The sequence below is a fragment of the Pongo pygmaeus genome, chromosome 16 (assembly GCF_028885625.2).
Source record: "Pongo pygmaeus isolate AG05252 chromosome 16, NHGRI_mPonPyg2-v2.0_pri, whole genome shotgun sequence".
Classification (NCBI taxonomy): Eukaryota; Metazoa; Chordata; class Mammalia; order Primates; family Hominidae; genus Pongo; species Pongo pygmaeus.
In genome coordinates, this window is record NC_072389.2 from 99,997,655 (window position 1) to 100,018,000 (window position 20,346).

Below are 20,346 nucleotides of genomic sequence, written 5' to 3' on the forward strand. Positions count from 1 at the left end.
CTTCCCGTACTTCAAGGCCTAGTGGAAACCTTCCTTCTCCGTGGTGCTTTTTCCAACTTTGCAATGAGTATAATCAGCCTGCCTTCATTTTCGTAGCATGTCACTTTTACTCTGACTGAGCACTAACCTCAGTCTGTTCTGTGGAGAAATATGTAGAGAGAAGAAGGGATTACAACAGGAAGAGGAGGTAGAAAGGGGAAGGCAAATTGATCCTGGGCAAGGGCATCACTGAGTAAGTTCTTGAGAAAGTCGGCATGCTCTAAGACATGTACTAACTATCCACTGGTCATCTAGCTCAGAGGACTGACTCATGATAACCAGGTGGTCATGAGTCTGAGCTACAAATGACAATCACAACTAATTTGCCATGAGAATTAAATACTTTAAAGACTCTAGGCCAGATGTGGTGGCTCATGCCTGTAATCCCAGCACTTTGGGAGGCTAACACGGGCAGATCACTTGAGGTCAGAAGGTCAAGACCAGCCTTGCCAATGTGGTAAAATCCTGTCTCTACTAAAAATATAAAAATTAGCTAGGCATGGTGGCACCTGACTGTGATCCCAGCTACTCAGGAGGCTGAGGCACGAGAATCACTTGAAACCAGGAGGTGGAGGTTGCAGTGGGCTGTGATTGTGCCCATGCACTCCAGCAAGGGTGACAGGGCAAGATGCCATCTCAAAAAAAATAATAATAAAAAAGAAAAGACTAATGTTCTTTTGATGTAAACAGCTCATTCTTCATTGCTGTCAAATCACACGGAAAGTCAAATCATAATCAATGTCTACTTCATTAACCTGTTAGGAGAAATTATTATCGCAGGGCCTGGAAACACTTGAAATGCATTTCCTCCCCACAGTCAGCCTTTAGGAGAAGTCACATGAGAATCGGGAAAATTGGTGCAGGGATCGGCACACTACAGGGAGAATGCATGGGCTCCATGCTGAATGGCATTTCATACACCATCCATCTCACATTGAGTACTGAGCCACAAATTAGAACTTGACATATTCACACTTTGTCTGCTAGGGCCACCTTTATCCGTCTCTGTGAGCCCACTTAGTCCAGGAAGCCTGGATTTTAAAGTCCCTCCTTCTGAATAAGTCCAAACTTTTATTGAGGCTTCCTGGCATGACCTCTCCCTTTTTCTGATTGACACATTATTTCATTAATTGTATGTTATCACTTCATTAATTGTAAGGCTGATATCATGGTGGCCTGGCACCCATATTGTGTCCTGTAGGTGACTTTGTATGTCTGGGTGCTGACGGATAGAGTCATTGCTTGGATTGAATTGTGTCCCCCAGACTAAGTTCTTATGTTGAATCCCTAACCTTTATATGACTGTATTGAAGATATGGCCTTTAGGAGGTGATTAAGGATAAGTGAGGTCAGAAGCATGGAGCCCTGATCCAATGGAACTGGTATCCTTGTACAAGAGAAAGAGACACCAGAGGTCTCTCATTCCCCACCATGTGAGGACACAGTGAGAATGGAGTCATCTGCAAGGCAGGAAGTGGGTTTCTGTTGTTTCAGCCACCTATTAAGTGGTATTTTGTTATAGTCGCCTGAGCTGACTAACTGTGATCTTAACAGTTTTAGCCTCAGAGGACGATCTCATTGCTCTTGTCACCAAGACTTGTGGCTAAAGAGGAGGTAGGAGCACCGTAGACTACTGCCACATACCAATACCTCCACGCACATACACACACACGCGGATATATATATAGACGTATGGGAGTGTATATATATATCTTTTTATAGGTGTGTGTGTATACACACATAGCTGTTTAGAAGTCAGTCTCTCTTGTTAGAGTATAAGCTCTTGAAGAGTAGAAATGTCATTTTTCTTCTTCTCTCAGCCTTTCTGCAAACCTTGCTTATATGGTATGCATGTATATTGATTCATATTATCACTGCAGTTGACTTTCCAGCCACTGCCAAAGGCTCGGAAAGCCATAAGAAATTTAGTTGTGCTGGGGAAGGGTGATACATGGAGGCCCTACGTGGGTACGGCCCTAAAGAAAGGAGTTTCTAAGTGTCAGATGAAATGTGAAGAAGCTAAAGTTAAGGGAACTTGGAGGGAGAGGAGCTTATTTTTTTATTTTTTTCTTCTTATCTAGTTTTTTTCTCCTCATCTTCTCCTCTAGTCAGCACTCTCCTAGTACTTATTTTACAAGACGCTTTTAACATGCATTGTAAAATCAGCTAAGTATTTAGAAAATGCATACAGTCTATTCTGATTCTTGCCATAGGTGTTGATGGTGAAATTGGGATTAGACAGACACTGGAAAAAATGACCAGCAATACCAACCAGTCTCTACTCAGTGCTAGATAACCAGTTGAGATAAGTGGGGAGGTTACTCTGAGCAGGGTGGTCAGGAAAGGCTGGAAGAGAACTCCTTTTGAGAATTAGTAAGACTTAGAGAGGCAGAGAGTAACACAGATTAGTTAAGTTTGTCTGTGGGGCTAGAAAAATATGAAGGTCTTAGCCCAATACCTGCCAGCCACAAGCACCTAACAAGTGCTCACTGCCATGATTACGATTGTATTCATTAGTGTTTATAATTATTTTTAACATTGCTTATTTTTCAGAATGACATGGAGGTTTGGGGAATTTTAGTGACTTGCTTAATGTCATCCAGCTAGTAAGTGTCAGAGACAGGATCTAACTACAGGATTGTCTGAATCCTGGGACTGTGCACACAACTGTGTGTATAACATGAGTTTGGAAGTACAATTCTGCAAATGGGAGAGCTCAGATCTGGAGATAAAAAAAAGTTGATCACAAAAGGAAGACATTTATTTTTCTGTGTCCACTGTGTCCTTTTAAACACAAGGATAATTATCAAGATTGAATGGGCTCATTGTCATGGTCAATAACTAATAATTATGAAAGAAAGGATCATTCCCCCTTTCCCATAATCCATGTAATTCCACAATGGGGTATGTCCTTCCCTGACATTTCATTTGGCAGTTGGAGTTGTGAATAACTAGCTTTGGCACGCGCTTACGTGGGTGAGTTGAGTGATTTAGAGAAGTTCCCCATTGAGATATTTCCAGAAATTGCTTGGCAACTGCATAGCTTCAGGTTAGTGATCACAGAGAAGCAGAGTGAGAAACCACAGAGGAGAGGAAACGACCTCCAGGGTGCAAAATTAAACAAGTGCGTCAGTTTCTCTACACTTCAATGACGTGATTTTTACTATTTTTGTGTGATCCTGAAAGTCGTACCTCAATATGTGATGGTGTGTCAGAGAGGCAGGTGTGTCAGCTACATCCCAGGGTCCATCATGGGCTCAGTCTTGCTGTTCTTCTTCCTTCCCTCCTTTCTTTTGCACCCGTTGAACACCTGCTTTGTGCTGATGCAGATCTAGACGCGAGGTACACAGTAGTCAACAAAATAGAAAAAAGTTGCCTCCCTCATGGAGTTTCCGCTAGGAAAGGTGGCATGCTATAGATATAATCAGAACATAAAGTGTCATGGAGAGAAAGAAAGCAGAGTAGGTGCTGTGGGGGAGGTGTTATCATTTTGTACAGAGTGGTCAGGACGGACCTCTTCTGAGAAGATACCTTCACACAAAGATATGGAGGAGGTGAGGAAGTGGGTTGTGTGCATAGCTAGAGAAAAGCCTTCCAGAAAAAGAGAACAGCAAGCATAAAGGCCCAGGGTAGCAGGAGTGTCCCTGATGTTTCAGGAAGAGCAAGGAAGCAGTGAGGCTGGAGAGGAGGCAGTGAGGGGGCAATGGGAGGAGATGGCAGAGAAGTGAACAGAAGCCACATCATGTAGGGCGTTCCTATCCTGCCAGGCAACTCTAGCTGACCATCACAACTGCTTAGTGCACTGAATGAGCAGGATGCACAGGAACCCCATGGGCTCAAAGCTGCATCGCTCATAGGGCAGAAGGAATCGTTGGCACACGGGCAGTGCTTGCTGTGCCTGCTGTAGACACTGGGGATAGCAGTAAGTCCAAGCTTTGCCTTGGACAAAATGTATGGAGAAATGGCGCACAGGCTGACGGGCTGTGGGCAGAGGGAAAATGGCACCATCCCGAGGCATCGTCAGCCAGTCTCTGACTTTGTCCTGGTCACTTTCGGTGGGGAATGTTGGAGGGAGCTAAGAAAGGGACTCAGATTGCTCACCACCTTCATCAAGTTCTTTTGATCCACTCTTCCCAAACACATAGGCTGTTTTATGACTATTACTAATATAATTAATCATAATAATAATAGAATAGCAACACCAATCTAATGCCACTTACTGAGGGTTTATGTGTAAGGAACTCTGCTAATTTCTACATGAATATTATCAGACCACATCTATTTGGTTTCCTCTATATACAAAGAGTCCTCGCACAGTGTCTGTCTGAGAAAAGGCTTTCAGTAAATACCCTCTGAGTGATTTAATTATTCTAACAACCTATAAGAATCTGTTTTGACCCATTGAGAGATGTTCCCATGTCTTGAATTTTAGGTGTATTTTTCAAGGACAGAAAGCTAGAAAGTAGCAGAGGTGGGACTCAAATCCAGGTCTTTTGGACTCCAGAGCCTTGTTCACTACCATGTACAGCTGCCTCCCGGTCAGGCGAGGTGTGCTGTTTTGGGATTCTCCTGGCGCAGGTGTGGTACAGTGAAAAGAGCAGCATACCCAGGTTAGGCAGGGGAAGCCCAACCCAGAGCGCTCACCAAGGCCGAACTCTCCAGCTTTGCCATTTAGCCTCCTGGCTCTGCTTTCCTCTTTGCCAATTGGGGAGACTAATTACAGCCTGTGGTCTTGTTTTAAGAAGTCACAATGAGTATAAATTTTACATTGGAAAGTGCTCAGCAATGTACAAGCAACCATTTTTTTAAAGTATCTCCTGTTAATAAACATGCAAAAAACTTATGGCAGGTCAGTGGACAAATATTACTGAATATGCAAAGTTTTAGAGCATTCAACAGGGGTTGGTAAACTTTTTTTTAGAAAGAGCCAGAGCTTTGTGGGCCCTTTACAGGCCTCTGTCACAACTACTCAAGGTGAGGTCACATGACGTTAGCCATAGCCAACACAGGAACAGGTAGACAGCAGTGTATTTCAATCAAACTTTATTTGTAAAAGCAAGCGGCGGGCTGGATTTGTCTCATGGGATGTAATTTATGGACTGTTTTATACCATCATATGCTTGAGCAAGGTATACGGACACACACACGATTCATATTTTGCTATTAGATTAGATAGTCAATACTGCAGGGAAATCACTTTTAGAGACCAATCTTGGAGATGAGAGAGAATTAAATTTATACACCTTGATTGTATGATCCATAACCTCCTGAAAAGTGGTATAAAAAAATAAGAACAGACTTGGCCGTTTGGTAGGCTTCATTGTTTTCTGAGTACACCTTCCAGTTTTGACCTCTCACTGCCATGTAGCTCACTTTTCATTCTATCGTTGTGTCCAGTTGCTGCCTCATGGTTAGTGGGGCCGTCTGATTCCTTTTGCTTCTTTTGTAACTTCCTTTGTCCTCTATGTATTTGTGTTTGTGACTCCTATATTCTTAAATATACATATTCTAGATAGACAAGATATGGGTTATAGATTAAATATGCAGTATGTATACATTTATATAATGGGGCAGTTTTTAAAAAGAATACTATTGATTTGTTCAGCCAACTTTTTACTCTTATTTAGCTTTTCTGGATGTGGGTTTATGTTTTCTTCCTCTGAAATGTAAACAAACAGTGACTGCTTACATAATTTTTAATTTGGCTTCCTGTGTGTGCCTCATAGTAAGACCCTTCAGACAGCTACATGGGAGGTGGTATTTGTACAGGATCACATTTAGTGTATATTGAAAGGAAAATGTTTATTCACAACAGTTTCTTGCCCTCAATCTCAAAGTCCTTGGTGACTAGAGAAGATTTTCTTTTTAAAATAATTGATCTGCCGTTCCAGTATCTCCCCATATCCTGCTGAATTTTAGTATATTTGCATTCTTATGGAAGGCAAATCCACATCTAAAGGGAATGCAAAGTATGTATTACCTTCCCACAAATTTCAGTTTAGCAAGGCAGAATGGAAATATCAATGCAAACTCGCTTTTATTTAAAAAACACAAATGAAAAACACTTATCTGCAAGGCAGTAGTGAGAGCTATGCAAGGGAAGACTAATCTCGTAATAGTGCTCATTCCGAGATGTTAATGCTGTGTTTCTGAATGCTTGTATGTAATTAGACAGTTTTGTCATATTGACACTTATTAGTTTTGATAATATTTAAAATTATTTCTCTTCCTGAGTATGTACTTGTACAAAATTTGTTTGAAATGTTAAAATGATGCTTATTAGGTAAACGACCAATAGATAGTACATCCCTAAGATGGAATACTACTCAGCAATAAAAAAGAATGACATAGATGACAACCTTTATGGATTTCGAAGGCATTAAGTTGGGTATAAGATTCCAGTCTCAAACATTTAAATACTGTATGATTCCAATGATATGATATTCTAGAAAAGACAAAACTATATGATGAAAATATACAATTACTTGCCATGTTTCTAGAGTTGGAAGATTTGACCACAGATGGGGGTCAAAGTGCAATAGCACAGAGGCATTTTTTGGGTGGTAGAACTGTTCTATTATTATGATTGTGGTGGGGGTTATACAAATATATACAGGTGTTTAAAACTATGGCAATGTACACATGGAAAATGTCAATTTTACAGTGTGTTAATTTTTTTAAGTAAATTTTTTTTTAAAAGGCCAAGCACAGTAGCTCATATCTGTAATTCTAGTGCTTTGTGGGAGGCCAAGGCGGGAAGATCGCTTAAGGCCAGGAGATGGAGACCAGCCTGGGCTGGTGTGTGACAATTATGGTGACTGTGGGACGGCATCTCTACAAAAATAAATTTTGTAATACAATTTATAAAATAAATAAAACTATTATAAAATATTTTATAACATAAAATAATATATAATACTACAAAATATATCTATTTTAAAATTTTTATATTCTAAAATATTTATAAAATAAAACAAAACTTAGCCAAGTGTGATGGTGTGCACTTGTAATCTCAGCTACTCAGGAGGCTGAGGCAGGAGGATGCCTTAAAGTCCCAGGAGGTCGAGGCTGCAGTGAGCTATGAACATGTCAGTGCACTCCAGCCTGGGTGACAGAGGGAGACCTTGTCTCAAAAACAAACAAACAAACAAAAAACAAAAAACAAAGGCAATCCACAGTGCTTGGTTACATTTATTGGGAACTTTCTTTTTTTTTATTTTTTATTTTTGAGACGGAGTCTCACTCTGTTGCCCAGCCTGGAGTACAGTGATATGATCTTGGCTCACTACAGCCTCCACCTCCTGGGTTCAGGTGACTCTCCTGCCTCAGCCTCCCGAGAAACTGGGATGACAGGTGCATGCCACCACACCCGGCTAATTTTTGTATTTTTATTAGAGATGGGGGGAGGGTTGCCATGTTGGCCAGGCTGGTCTCGAACTCCTGACCTCAGGTGATCTGCCCGCCTTGGCCTCCCAAAGTGCTGGGATTACAGGCATGAGCCACTACACTCAGCCTAGGGAACATTTTTAAAAAATCTAATAATAGTGGTATTCTGGGGTATTCCTGATGAAATAAATATTAATTCTGCTCTTTTTAATGAAAAAGTATGTTACTGATGTAGTTTCTGGGTTTATAAAGCAGGTGAAAATAATGCAACTTCTACTCAATGAATAATACCACAGGCACTATGCAAGAGTGTGGGGGAATATCCAAAGTTATGTGTCCCGCAGCGGCTGTAACTCCATCCTCCTGTGCATATGGAACATTTTGCTGTTCTTTATGGTAATCACTTTCCTATCTTGGTGTTTATATATGGTGTGTGACAGTTATGGTGGCTGTGGGAACCATAACTTTAAGTTCTGTGACTTTTCTGTGAGTAAAACCAGCCATAATGTTGAATTAATGTCATTCCTCACATTGAATTTCCTTGTTGTTATAAGTGGAAGACTTATCACATATTTGAATAAAAGCTCCGTTTTCATTTTTGATAGCATGTAAATGATGGTGGTTAGGTGGATTAATTTTGTCATTTAATTAACATCATCATTCAGTACAGTGAGGCTAACTTGGGAGAATATATATGGTCCAGTCTGAGGGGTGATAACAGTTTAATCATACCTCTGTCCACTCCTCCACTTGAAAGTAGAAGATACAAGACCATCATTATCCTTGGCTAATGACATAACACTTTAATCAAAAGCGTTATTATCCACTTTAGTGGATCCCAGTAGTTTTGTGGAATTATCTTCGAAATGGGATTGGTTAGGTGGAGCATTGATTCAATTAATAGAACTGGAGACCATAGCATGTGATTTTTCAGGCTTCAGAGCATCAGCACCAGCTACTCTTGGCTCTGCATGTGAAGCCATGGTTATTGATACAGAAAATCAGGCAGAATGATTGCATTTCTGGGAAATGATAGTGTATGGTATTAAAACACATACAAATAAATCTATTGATATTGGGAAAGTCAGTAAGTTGAATAAGGTTCTGATTATTGTCATAAAGTGGACTTCAGAGAGTACTGCCCAACTCACCTTTTATGCATAACACATGCAGGAGATACCAAGAACTAAGGGAGAGGTTGTTTGGCAAAGGACCTGTGGCCTCTTTTCTTGTCCGTCATCAAGCCACATTGAGAGTTAGGGCTGTCTTCCTGCCTAGGCAGTGGTGGTACTTCCTGGGTCAGACGCATATAGTGGCTAAAGTGCCAGGGCCCTAGAAAAAGCTTGTGTCTGAAGTCACTCTTGATCCTGTGTGAATTAACCTGAACTGAACACAGTGTATTCACAGTCTAGGGACATTAAACCTGGGACTGACGGGGAAAGAGGCAAGGGTAAGAACCGCAGCTTACAAGAACCTTAGGGCCTCTGTTTGTCCTAGCCCCATGAGGCTCCATGCCTTCTTGTACTCAGGGCTCGTTTCTGCCCAGTTGCAGCCTTTCTCGATGTCACTGCATGCAGAGGCAGTGGGCCAGAAAGCCCATCCTTGTTTGCAGCTCCTCACCATTTCTTGTGGGTGCTGAAGATTTGCCCCCCCTGGTCTGGATGTTTTGTTGCTTCTGGAAGCTCCACTGGAGAGAGCGAATGTGTGTCTTGGAAGGTAGCCTGCCATCAAGCTGGATCTCTGAGTCATGTCCAGGTGGTCACTGGTGGTCACTGTGCATGGAAAGGACAAATGTCATCGGTGCCCCTACCCCCAGTGGCTCATGGTTTCCGAAGCGGTGTCTCCAGGGCTGCCTCTCATCTCCACATTGGCCCACAGCAATGAACTTATCCAGTCGTCTTTGAAGGGGAAATTCCATGTTTTTCATTGACGCAAGCAGTCCTGGCTAATGTGCCAAACAGGAATATCCTCAAATTGCTGGGAGGCCATTTGCCCGTGTCCCCCCTCCACTCTGCCTCTCATTGCAGGCAGCTGTCTTCACATTCAGCCCAGAAACTCTGTTAAAGTTCCAGAAACAGATAAAATCTCCTTTGTGCCTATAAAAGCTGACACAACTGAGGAATCTATGCCCCATACTAACTACTGCATGATGCAGGTGTCATTGCCCTGTGGACTCATTTCCAGGGTATGAGAAGCAGTTTAAAATTGGGAAACATAGGGGCCGGGCACGGTGGCTCACGCCTGTAATCCCAGCACTTTGGGAGGGCGAGGCAGGCAGATCACCAGGTCAGGAGTCCGAGACCAGCCTGGCCAAGAGACCAGTCTGGCCAATATGGTGAAACCCTATCTCTACTAAAAATACAAAAATTATCCGGGCGTTGTTACGGGTGCCTGTAATCCCAGCTACTCGGGAGGCTGAGGCAGGAGAATCACTTGAACTCAGGAGGTGGAGGTTGCAGTGAGACGAGATCACGCCATTGCACTCCAGCCTGGGTGACAGAGTGAGACTCTGTCTAAAAAAAAAACAAAAAACAAAACTGGGAAACATAGACATCTCTCATTCTGAGGTCATCTGTTCAGAATTTGCATTTCCCGGTTTTGGTTTGGCGATTGAACAGTTGCTAGCCCCATGAAGGTATGGCTTGAGGAAGGTCTCTCAGATCACACTTCGAAATGTTTCCTTCCTAATGGACATGCTCAGTTCTCTGGATCCTGAGCTGCTCGTTTCACATCAGAGGCTGGGTGCTGGGCTGGCCCACTTGGGAGAGATCTGGCACAGTGGCTCTGCTGTTCCACTGCTTTCTCTGGGAACAAAGCTATTTGCGTGCTAAACATGTGGGTGAACTAGGGATGTCATGTGGCCCGGTGCTTGCAGTTCCTCTTATCCAGTGACTTAGGTGGCAGAGGACACAGCTAGATTGACACCACTGAATCCATGTCTCCTTGCCACACAAACAGGAAGGTGGCCCTCACTGAAGCTGCATATGCAAATATCAGATTTCCAAAGGGAAAGACCTGATAGAGGGTATCTTCCTGAGTTGGTATTAATTTGCTTTTGTAAGTCAGATTTTTTTTTCTTTTTCTTTGCAGAAGCTATGTGGAAGCAGTGACCTGAATGCTTTTATGACATCTCAGCATTTTGAAGAACAATCTGTGAGTGGCATTCCTTAAAAAGAAACATTAAATGTTGTAGATATTTCTCATCAAATGTTTGGGTTTGTATTTTTTTGCCTCTTTTATTGCTAAAAAAGAAAAAAAATGCCAAACCGTATCCACTTACAAAAACAGGCCTTTCAAATTTTGGCTGGAGGAGATTAATTCAGTGTCTATTGATTTGTCAGACTGGGATAGATTCTTCTAAAAATACAGAGTAACTATGAAATTGAGTGAGGTAGTAAGGGAGATAAAGCCATTCTGAAGTGCTTTGAAACTTTCAAAAGAAGGCTGTCAAGGGTGGCTTAGCCACAAGATCGATTAATTGAATGTCCAATAAGTGAATGATAAATGATTTTATCTGTCCTTTCCCTTTAAGGACAGTCAAAAGTTTGAAATGGCTCAAAAATTTAATTGGGCTCATGTAATAAATATTCAAAAACAGACTTGAATTCTACAATATGGCCTGCAGGAGTTGATGCATTTCTGGAGGAGGAAGTGACTGAGTTGCAGGGAGGTGAGACTGTGAGGATTAGAGTAAGAGACACTAAAAGTGGGTGCCAGAGAATGAAAGAGAAGAGTGGAAAAGCTGGGAGAGCACTGGACAGAGACAATGTCTTTTGGGGACCCAGGGAAGAGCATGTGCAGATGGACATGTGGGCTGGCGGGGGGATCAGCTGAGTCCCCAGAACTGAAATTTTACTACACATGGAAGTCTACAGAGGTGATGGGGGTTGGTGGGAAGGGTGGAGAACACGACCGGGCATCTTACATCTGAACTTGGAAGCGGGGACACATGTGCAGCTGTACTTCTTCCTCCTGTTGCCTCTCTTGGAGCTCTCCCCTGAGTTTTATAACAAGGGATCCTGCAGTAATTTAATGAGGGTATTTCAGAGGTTGGTTATCTAATTCTTGGAAGGCTAACCTTGCAAAGATGTAATCATATTTGCTTCTGAATTCTGATAAAATCCCACTGGGGAGAAATATAAGGGACTTGTTAATAAAGCAGGGTAGCCAAGTTGTCGTAGTGAGGAGGAGTTGAGGATGACAGTTGATCATCATAGTGGCCTTTCTTTTTTCCCTCCAAAATTAAGAAGTAGTTCTGAAATTCTCTTGCTTGGGCCCAAGACATACTGTCTTAACTGCCTTCTCTATCTGTGCAGGTACCGGGGGAAGCCAGCGATGGCTTGAGTAACCTCCCCAGCCCTTTTGCGTACCTCCTCACCATACACCTGAAGGAAGGCCGGAACCTGGTTGTCCGAGATCGCTGTGGTAAGACCTGGGTCTGTTATGGTGGATGTAGCCTGGAAACTTCTTTCTCTCTGTCCTTGTATCAATATTGTCAGTCAGGCTTTGACATCACACCATGGTTTAGGATAGACAGTAGCTCAAATCTAAGTCTCTCCAGGTATAAGACATTTGCAGTGAATTATTTAAACACACTAAACCTTACTGTTCTTCTTTATTATTAGGTTAATGATATGAATCATCACGTGAAGTTGTTTTAGAATGGAATGAGATAACTCTGATAGCTTTATGCCTGGCATATAGCAACTGTTCAAGAAAATGTTTCCTCAATCCTACTTTAATTATTCGTGAGAACAATGTGAGCCCATCCTTAGTATAAGGTCATCAGATGTACACATTGACAGAAATGCCTTTGAAACTATCTCCCTTCTGCTTTGAAATCTCACTGGACTCCCTCTAATAGCTAGTGTCTGCCTGTGATTGCTTTATTTATCTTTTACAAGTCTCTGTACCTAGCCATAAATACATACCTGTATGTTTTTAAACGTACAGGTCTTCAAAATTGACCATGCTTTTCCATGTACATATATTGCCTTTCTTTTAAATACTACATATTATTTAATGTATAATTATGTACATTATGTATAATATATGTTTTGTTTATCTATTTCTCTACTGATGGTAGCTGTTTTTTTTCCTTGTGTCTCTGCATTATAAATGCTGCTGTAATGAACATATTGTATATGCTTCTGTGCACAGATAAGGCTAAACCTTATATTAAAATGGCATGTGTTTAAGAGCAGACAGTGGAGCCAGACTACCTGGACTCAGATCTTGGATTCTCCGTTCATTGCTGTTGGATCTGAGAAATGTTGCTTGACTACTTGATGCCTTGGGTTGTTCATTTGTAAAACAAGGATAGTAAGGTTAACTGACCTTATAGGATATTGGCAAGATGGCAGGCATTAACTTATATAATGTCCCATTTTCAGTTGAGTTTTTTCTTCTAAATTTTTATAATTCTTCATAATTTTCAGCATTAACATTAGTTATATATTGCAAATATTTTTCTCCCAGTCTGTTGCTTATCCTTAATTGTATGGCCTCTTTTGTCCTTTAGAAGTTTTTCATTTCATTGTAGGCAAATATATCTGTTTCTTTCTTTATGATATTTATTTATTTATTTGGTTCAGTAGCTGAGGCCCTATTATTCTAAAGAGTTCTTTTTCTTGCTTCGGTTCTTGGACAGCTTCTCCTGTTGCTTCCTCTCTATTCTGTTTTGGAACATCTTTTCAATAAAGGAAGGGTCTATTGACTCTGGTCTGTCTTCTATGTCTCTTAGGTTTTCTTTTTCATTTTTCCCATGACTTTTTCCTCTTGGGAATAATTCTTCAGCTTGATCTTCAGCTTGCTCATTTTCTTATCAGTTGTTTACATTGTGCTGTTCTGTTTACCAATTGTTATGTTTTTCATAACAATTTCAAAATAGGTTTATAACCTATTTTGACAATCCCATCTCTTTTTGAGAATATTAAGTATTCATTTAAAATATCCTGCTTGCTGCTCTATTTCTTGGATATCAGTTTAATGTATTGACTGTCTCCCATTTAGGACGTTATTTTCTTTTACATGTTTGATTCTCTGGAGCGGATTGCTTATCATTTTATTTGTGTGTTTCTCTTCCCTCATCTGTGGATGTTATTTTTGCTTACTGTGTCCTGCAATTGGTGATGATGAGGAGAGCTGGGGGATGATGAGGAGAGCTGCAGGACAGGGTGAGCCGGTAGTTCAGGCTGGGTTCTTCCCATTCCTCCTGGTTATCACCTGCCACTTAAAGCTTTTCTCTCTGCATACGCCTGTGCTATCTGCTTCTGCTTATTTTCAGGTGCCTTTGCTGGGCATTGCTCAGCCTCAAGGCATAGGACAGTGCTGGCCCATCCAGCTCTCTTTTTGTGCTGAACCCACCAGTCACACTGAGCTGCACTGGCCATCTTACCGCTGCCTCCAAGCCTGGAGCATTCCTGGCTCACCTGCCATACACCCTTCCACCCTCCTACCCTCCCACTCCACCACTACCCAGAAATATCTGCTGTGACTCTCTACTGCTCATGTCTCTGGATATGGATTCTTCCATGAACTGATCTCATGTGGCTTTTATCTTTCAGAATTGTATGAAGTGTGTCCTTTTTTTTCTTAATCAAAATTTCTCTTCTCTCTCTCTTGCTCATATTTTCTCAGATGTAGCATTTTAAAACAGTGAAAAAATTATTGCCTACTTGTTGGTAAATAGTTTTTTTTAAATCAAAGTCATAATTTCTTATCTATCAAGTGTATCCCTTCTCATTTCTATTATTATAATAAATGTATCTATTTTTACAATTGCATCTCTTGTGTTCTTTTTAATGGTTTGGGGCAGATAGCATTTTATGCCTGAAATAATATCTAAAAGATGTAATCATAAACCAGTGTATGGGTGCCTCCCACAAATATCCTGATTCTTGCCCTGATCCGGCACAGTGTCCAGTGGTTACTTTTGTCGAAAATGATTATCAAATTGATTTTGTGACAGTTTCTCTGGCGAGTAGAAGAGTGTTCTAGAGAGTGTGTATTTTACATTACTAGGAAGAAAATGTTCTCAAGCTACATGTCCTGTTTTAAATTTGTGGAATTTCTTCAAAAAAAAATTTTTTTTTTTTGAGACAGAGTCTAGCTCTGTCACCCAGGCTGGAGTACAATGGCACGATCTCAGCTCACTGCAACCTCCGCCTCCTGGGTTCAAGCGATTCTCCTGCCTCAGCCTCCCGAATAGCTGGGATTACAGGCATGCACCACCATGTCCAGCTAATTTTTGTATTTTTAGTAGAGACGGAGTTTTGCCAGGCTGGTCTCAAACTCTTGACCTTGTGATCTGCCCACCTTGGCCTCCCAAAGTGCTGGGATTACAGGTGTGAGCCACCGCACCCGGCCAATAGTTTTTAAGTTTAGGGACATATATAGGCCCTGGACCTCTTCTGTTGGCCAACTACTCCTTTTCTAGCTTTCTCCATTTTTTTCTAGTTCTTTCTCCCTCACTGCTGTCAGGCAATACTATACTTCTCTATCAAACTGATGCAGTTACAGCAGATTCCTAGTAGATGGTCAGTACACTGATTAGATGATGAAGCCGTTGCACACATCGGAAAATGATACAATAGGGCTTATGTGCACTTGCTCCATATCTTGCTGTTTCAAGACAAAAGTCTGCTCTAACCCCAGCCATTGTCATCTCTCTCTGCAGAGTTTCATCACAGTTGAAACATCATGTGAGAATTTGGCTTTTATTTTGTGCAAACCTAATATAATCCAAATGTAAATACCTAATAAGGAGTCTAGGTCATAAACTGTGCTGTTTCAGTCCCCATTTCTTTTGAAACCAGTAGTAATTGTTCTTGTTTTATTTTTTTTTCTTTCATTTTGGGGATGTTTTATTGTTGTCTATTAAGAAAATACCCCACTCTTTCAACATTTTTTATTTCATTTTTTATACCTTGGGGATGCCTTCCTATGCTATGACTATGTTAATTTCTGTTTGATTATCACAAGTATTAAGTTAGTGATGAAGGTATGATCTTGAGCCTGCTCAGGGCAAGACAGCATTTGAGTGTCTACTGTGGGCTCAAGAAGGGGTCCTCATTACTAATACATGTGCTCCCTCACTCTTGCCTCCTTTGCCTAGGAACAATGTCACTTATCAATACATCATTATTTTCTACGAAACCCAACCCAGACTCAGAATTTTTATCTAACACAATCCTTTGGACCAATAGTTCTCAAAATTGAATGAGCCTCAGAAGAATCTTGGGAACTAATGAAAATGCATATCTCTGAGCCCTGCACACAGACTCTCTGATTCAGTGTGCCTGGGGTGGGGTCTGGGAATTTGCATTTCTAACAAGTTCCCAGGTGAGGCTGATGCTGCTGGCCCAGGAACCACACTTTGAGAACCTTTGCTGTAGGCAGTCCCCGTCACAGGTGGGTGTCGGCACATGAGAAGAAACCCATGCTTCTCCTTAGAGGTAGAGTTTCAACTCTTGATTATGTTAGCCCGATATTGTATTTTCCTGGGGCTTTTTCTCATTACCTGTTTGCTGTCTATCATTGGTCTCAGCTTTACTTAATTTGTATTCTTGGAATATAATTTAATTTAGTATTAACCCAATTAAAACAGGTTTAACAAACTGTGTGATATGCTAAAGTACTAACTATAAAATGTTTTTGGCTTATCTATGCATTTACAATATTTAGTCTTTATAACGTGTTCTCCAATTCTGTAGATACTAAACCAATAGCTTATTGTTGCAATAAGGAAGTATCTTTCAATACAGACTCAGATGGCACTTCTCCTATGCAGTCTTTTATGTTTTTCACAGGCATAAGCTCTCTCTCATCTCAATCTTATACAGATTTTACCTTTATAAAACATACACCTTTATCCTTAATTGGGTAAATGACTGATCTGCTCTATTACAATCTTAGTGCTATATTAGGAGGAAGACTAGTTTATTAATCTTTTTTTTTTTTGAGATGGAGTCTCGCTCTGTCACCCAGGCTGGAGTGCAGTGGCACAAACTCGGCTCACTGCAAGCTCCACCTCCTGGGTTCACGCCATTCTCCTATCTCAGCCTCCCGAGTAGCTGGGACTACAGGCACCCACCACCATGCCTGGCTAATTTTTGTATTTTTAATAGAGACGGGGTTTCACTGTGTTAGCCAGGATGGTCTCGATCTCCTGACCTTGTGATCCACCCGCCTCGGCCTCCCAAAGTGCTGGGATTACAGGTGTGAGCCACCGCGCCTGGCCCTAGTTTATTAATCTTTGTATGCCCTCTTGTGCTATAACTGATGGTTTATACACAGAATATTTTTAATAAATTTTAGTTCTTCGTTGAAGAAATCCAACTTAAGGAGCATTGAGGCCTGTTATACAAGGGAAAGTACCTTTGCCGAATGAACAGGATTTCGTCACTTACTCCCTTATTCAACAAGCATGTCTTGGGTTTCCTCAATGAAATGAGCACTACACTGGTGTTCTTCTGGGGATTGGTGATGAAAGTCAGCAAAAAGGATTTATATGATTTCAGAGATGAAGATGACTTTCATACAGATCACCTGGTCCAGCTGCTGATTTAATGGAAGCTTTAATTCAGGAAATGGAAGCACAAAAATTGAATGACTTATCGAGGGTCACTTTGGGAGGCAAGATTCAGAGCAGACTGGGTGGCTCAGTGGGACAAGAAGAGGATTTGGATTTGGTCTACTACTTGGCTTTGTGACCTCCTTGTACAACTTACATAACCTCTCTAAAATGGGTGTGATGGAACTTGCCTCATAATGTGATTGTAAGGACTGAAAAAAGTAAAGCAATATGGATGAGGCTGGGGGACAAAATGTTAAGTAAAACAAGTCAGGCACAAAAAGACAAATATCCCATATTCTGACTCGTGTGAGCTAGAAAGTTGATCCACGGAGACAGAGAGGAGAATGCTTACTACCAGAGGCTGGGAAGGGTGGGAATGGGGGGAATGAAGAAGGGTTGGTTAAGGGGTACAAAAATACAGTAGAAAGAATAAGTTATAGTGTTCAATGGCTCAGTAGGGTGACTATACTTAATAATAATTTAATGTATACTTCAAAATAGAAGAGAAGATTTGGAATATTCCCAACACAAAGAAATGATGTGTTTGAGGTGATGCATATTTCAATTAGGCTGATTTGATCATTACACATTGTATGCATGTATCAAAATATTACGTGTACCCCATAAATATGTACTATATTATGTATTAATAAAGACTCATAGATGACATAGTGGCCTACATTTAGAAAATAGGCAATAGATATGTTGTTATAGTAATTAATGAATAATCATAATGCAAGTTGGACATGTTCTTGACTCCCAGCACAGAACTCATTGCTGTGTTCCATGTCAGCCCTCCCATCATTGAATTAGATGCTTGGTCCTTAACTTGTGTCAGTTTGCCAATTTCTCTGTGTGCTCTCTATGATCTGTCTTCAGCACAGGGTTTTTAAAATGCAGCTAATCAATAAACAATGCAGGAGGTTAGGGGTGCCAACCCCTCATGCAGTCAGAAATCCACATATAACTTTCAAATTCCCCAAAACACAACTACTAGTGGCCTACTGTTGACCAGAAGCCTTACTGATAACATAAACAGCCCATTGGCATATATTTTGTATATGTATTATATACTGTATTCTTATAATAAGGTAAGCTAGAGAAAAAGTGTTAAGAAAATCATAAAAGAGAGAAAATAGATTTACTATTCGTTAAGTGAAAGTGGATCATCATAAAAGCCTTCACCCTCATTGTCTTCACATCCAATTGGCTGAGGAGGAGGTGAAAGACCAGGGTTTGGTCTTGCTGTCTCAGGAGATGCAGAGGAGGAAGAAAATTCTGTATAAGCGAACCCTTGCAGTTGTTCAAACGCATGTTGTCAAGAATAAACTGTATTTTATTTTCCTATGTGGAATCATGTATTTAATTTTGAGTAAAAAACACACGGATCTAATTAATCACATATGTTTTGTTATGACAGAGGCTCCTTCGAAGTTATTCAAATGTGTTGCAACCTTGACCATGGAGGAGCAGTGGCTTTAGGGCCTTTAATTCCAACTGTACAGTCTCTGTTTTTGAGTGTTTTTTAGGGAGAAAAACTATTTTTGATGAATCACTCTCTGCTAAGGAAGGAGTTCTGCATTTTCTTCGGACTGTTCCATAATCATTATTGTCTAGGTTACTTTCTGTCTAGAACATGGATTAGTAGACTTTTTATGGCTTTATGGGCTATAAGTGAAAATTAACTCGACATAGTGAGAAAGCAGCCATAGACAATAAACAAATGAACTTAGCTGTTTTCCAATACAGATTTATTTACAAAAACAGGCAGTGGTCTGGATTTAACTGATGGGCCAAAGTTTGTTGACCTCTGCCTAGAATATCGTGGTCTGATTTTTGGATTGTTGCTTTTAAAAACTGCTCTAAAAACATCTACAACAAAGATGGTATAATCTAATTTGGCAGTCATCAAGAGTTGAGGCTAATGCTTTCAGCGGAAGCATCTTGGAAATATGACAAATAATGCAGAAAAATCTGGAGATGTTGAGTAATAAAAAGTCATTTTCTTGCTATTTAACTGAGCAGTGGAGTGGAAGAATATGGTATCTCCCTTAGGAAAAGACAGCTCACAAACCCCAAGAAAGGATGTTAAAAAGTGCTTAGACGGTATGTGATTGGGCTTAGGAAGTTTTTGGTGACTTTGCCCACAAGGAAACACATGCAGAAAAGGTCTCAGATACCAGAGTTCCCTGTCTCTGCTGTGATGCCGTCAGCTGGAGGCTGGGAAATAGGCTTCACTGTCATAAAGAGCTTGTGAGGTTTTATCTAAATCACTCCCTTCCCTGGTTCAAACACAGAGCTGGTATGTTAAGCAGGTTATCAAGGTGGGATTTTGAGATTTTTCTGGGAGTTTTGGTGAAGATTGCTGAACTACACCATTGTTAATTGTTCTTTACAAAGACTCACGGGGAAGTCTGGCTTCAGAACAATGGGCAGGTTTAGCAATGGTGTTGGGAAAGGGGTAATGTATAGTTGCCACCAGGCCACCTCAGGGTCTTTAGCTGTTGGCATCTCAGTGTGTGTATGTGTGCATACTTAAAAAAACAGAAACCTATGGGTAATGAAAAAAGTTGGTGGGAGACTAAGAACTCCCTGTCTTAAGCATGCTTAATACCCATGAATAATCATGGACACAGAAGGCTATCATGGGAGGCTGAGAAGTTTGGATCAGGTAGCTCTGAAAGTGTGGCCACATTTAGAAGATTGTTGCTTGCAGGTGGTTTTCCAGTTCTTCAAGAATTTCCTTTGAATCTTTGGCATGTGGGCCTTCAGCCTTGACAAGACTAGGTCTGGTATTGGGGAGCTCAGGAGTAAACTAAGCAGCCCTGTTATTATTACTGTTATTATTTATTGTTGGATGACTTTGGCTGCTGTAGTGGTCTTTCTAAGAACGAGTCTTGCTCAGATGCTGTCAGTGGTCCAGGCATGGCGTTGAGCTCACCTTGGTTAGCAATCCGCATAGGAAGAATGGCCGCCATCTTCCTGCATCTCTGCTGTCTCAGCCATTGCCTGTGTGTTGTGTTCATCTGACCCTCCCTGTCCCCTCTTCTATTTCTCTCATCTTTCTTTGCTCTTTCTACTCTCCTTTTATTCATCCTAACATTTTCCTTTCATTTCCTTATATTCTCCATTTCCTTTCTATTATTTTCCGGGATGTTATACAAAATGTATTGTTTTTGATCAAATAGGACTTAGACTTGTTTTAAGTTCTTGATCTGAGTAGCTCTTGGCTGTCTTAAACTTTGAGATTGGTAAAGCAGAAGAAAAATGTGAGCAATCGCCTTTAATTCCAACTGCTTCATGATTTGGTTGATGCATGGAGGAAATTGAACCCTGGGTCAATT

At 40.9% G+C, this 20,346-nt stretch overlaps 1 protein-coding gene across 5 annotated transcripts in view; it reads left to right on the top strand.

The window, feature by feature from the left end:
• MCTP2 (multiple C2 and transmembrane domain containing 2) overlaps nt 1–20,346 on the top strand; it is a 257,190-nt gene that overhangs the window by 70,494 nt on the left and 166,350 nt on the right. For all 5 annotated transcript variants that reach the window (XM_054451318.2, XM_054451314.2, XM_063652994.1 and 2 more), the window contains exons 3-4: nt 10,516–10,578; nt 11,742–11,850. In XM_054451318.2, coding sequence (XP_054307293.1) covers nt 10,516–10,578; nt 11,742–11,850 — 172 coding nt within the window. The remainder of the gene's footprint in view (nt 1–10,515; nt 10,579–11,741; nt 11,851–20,346) is intronic.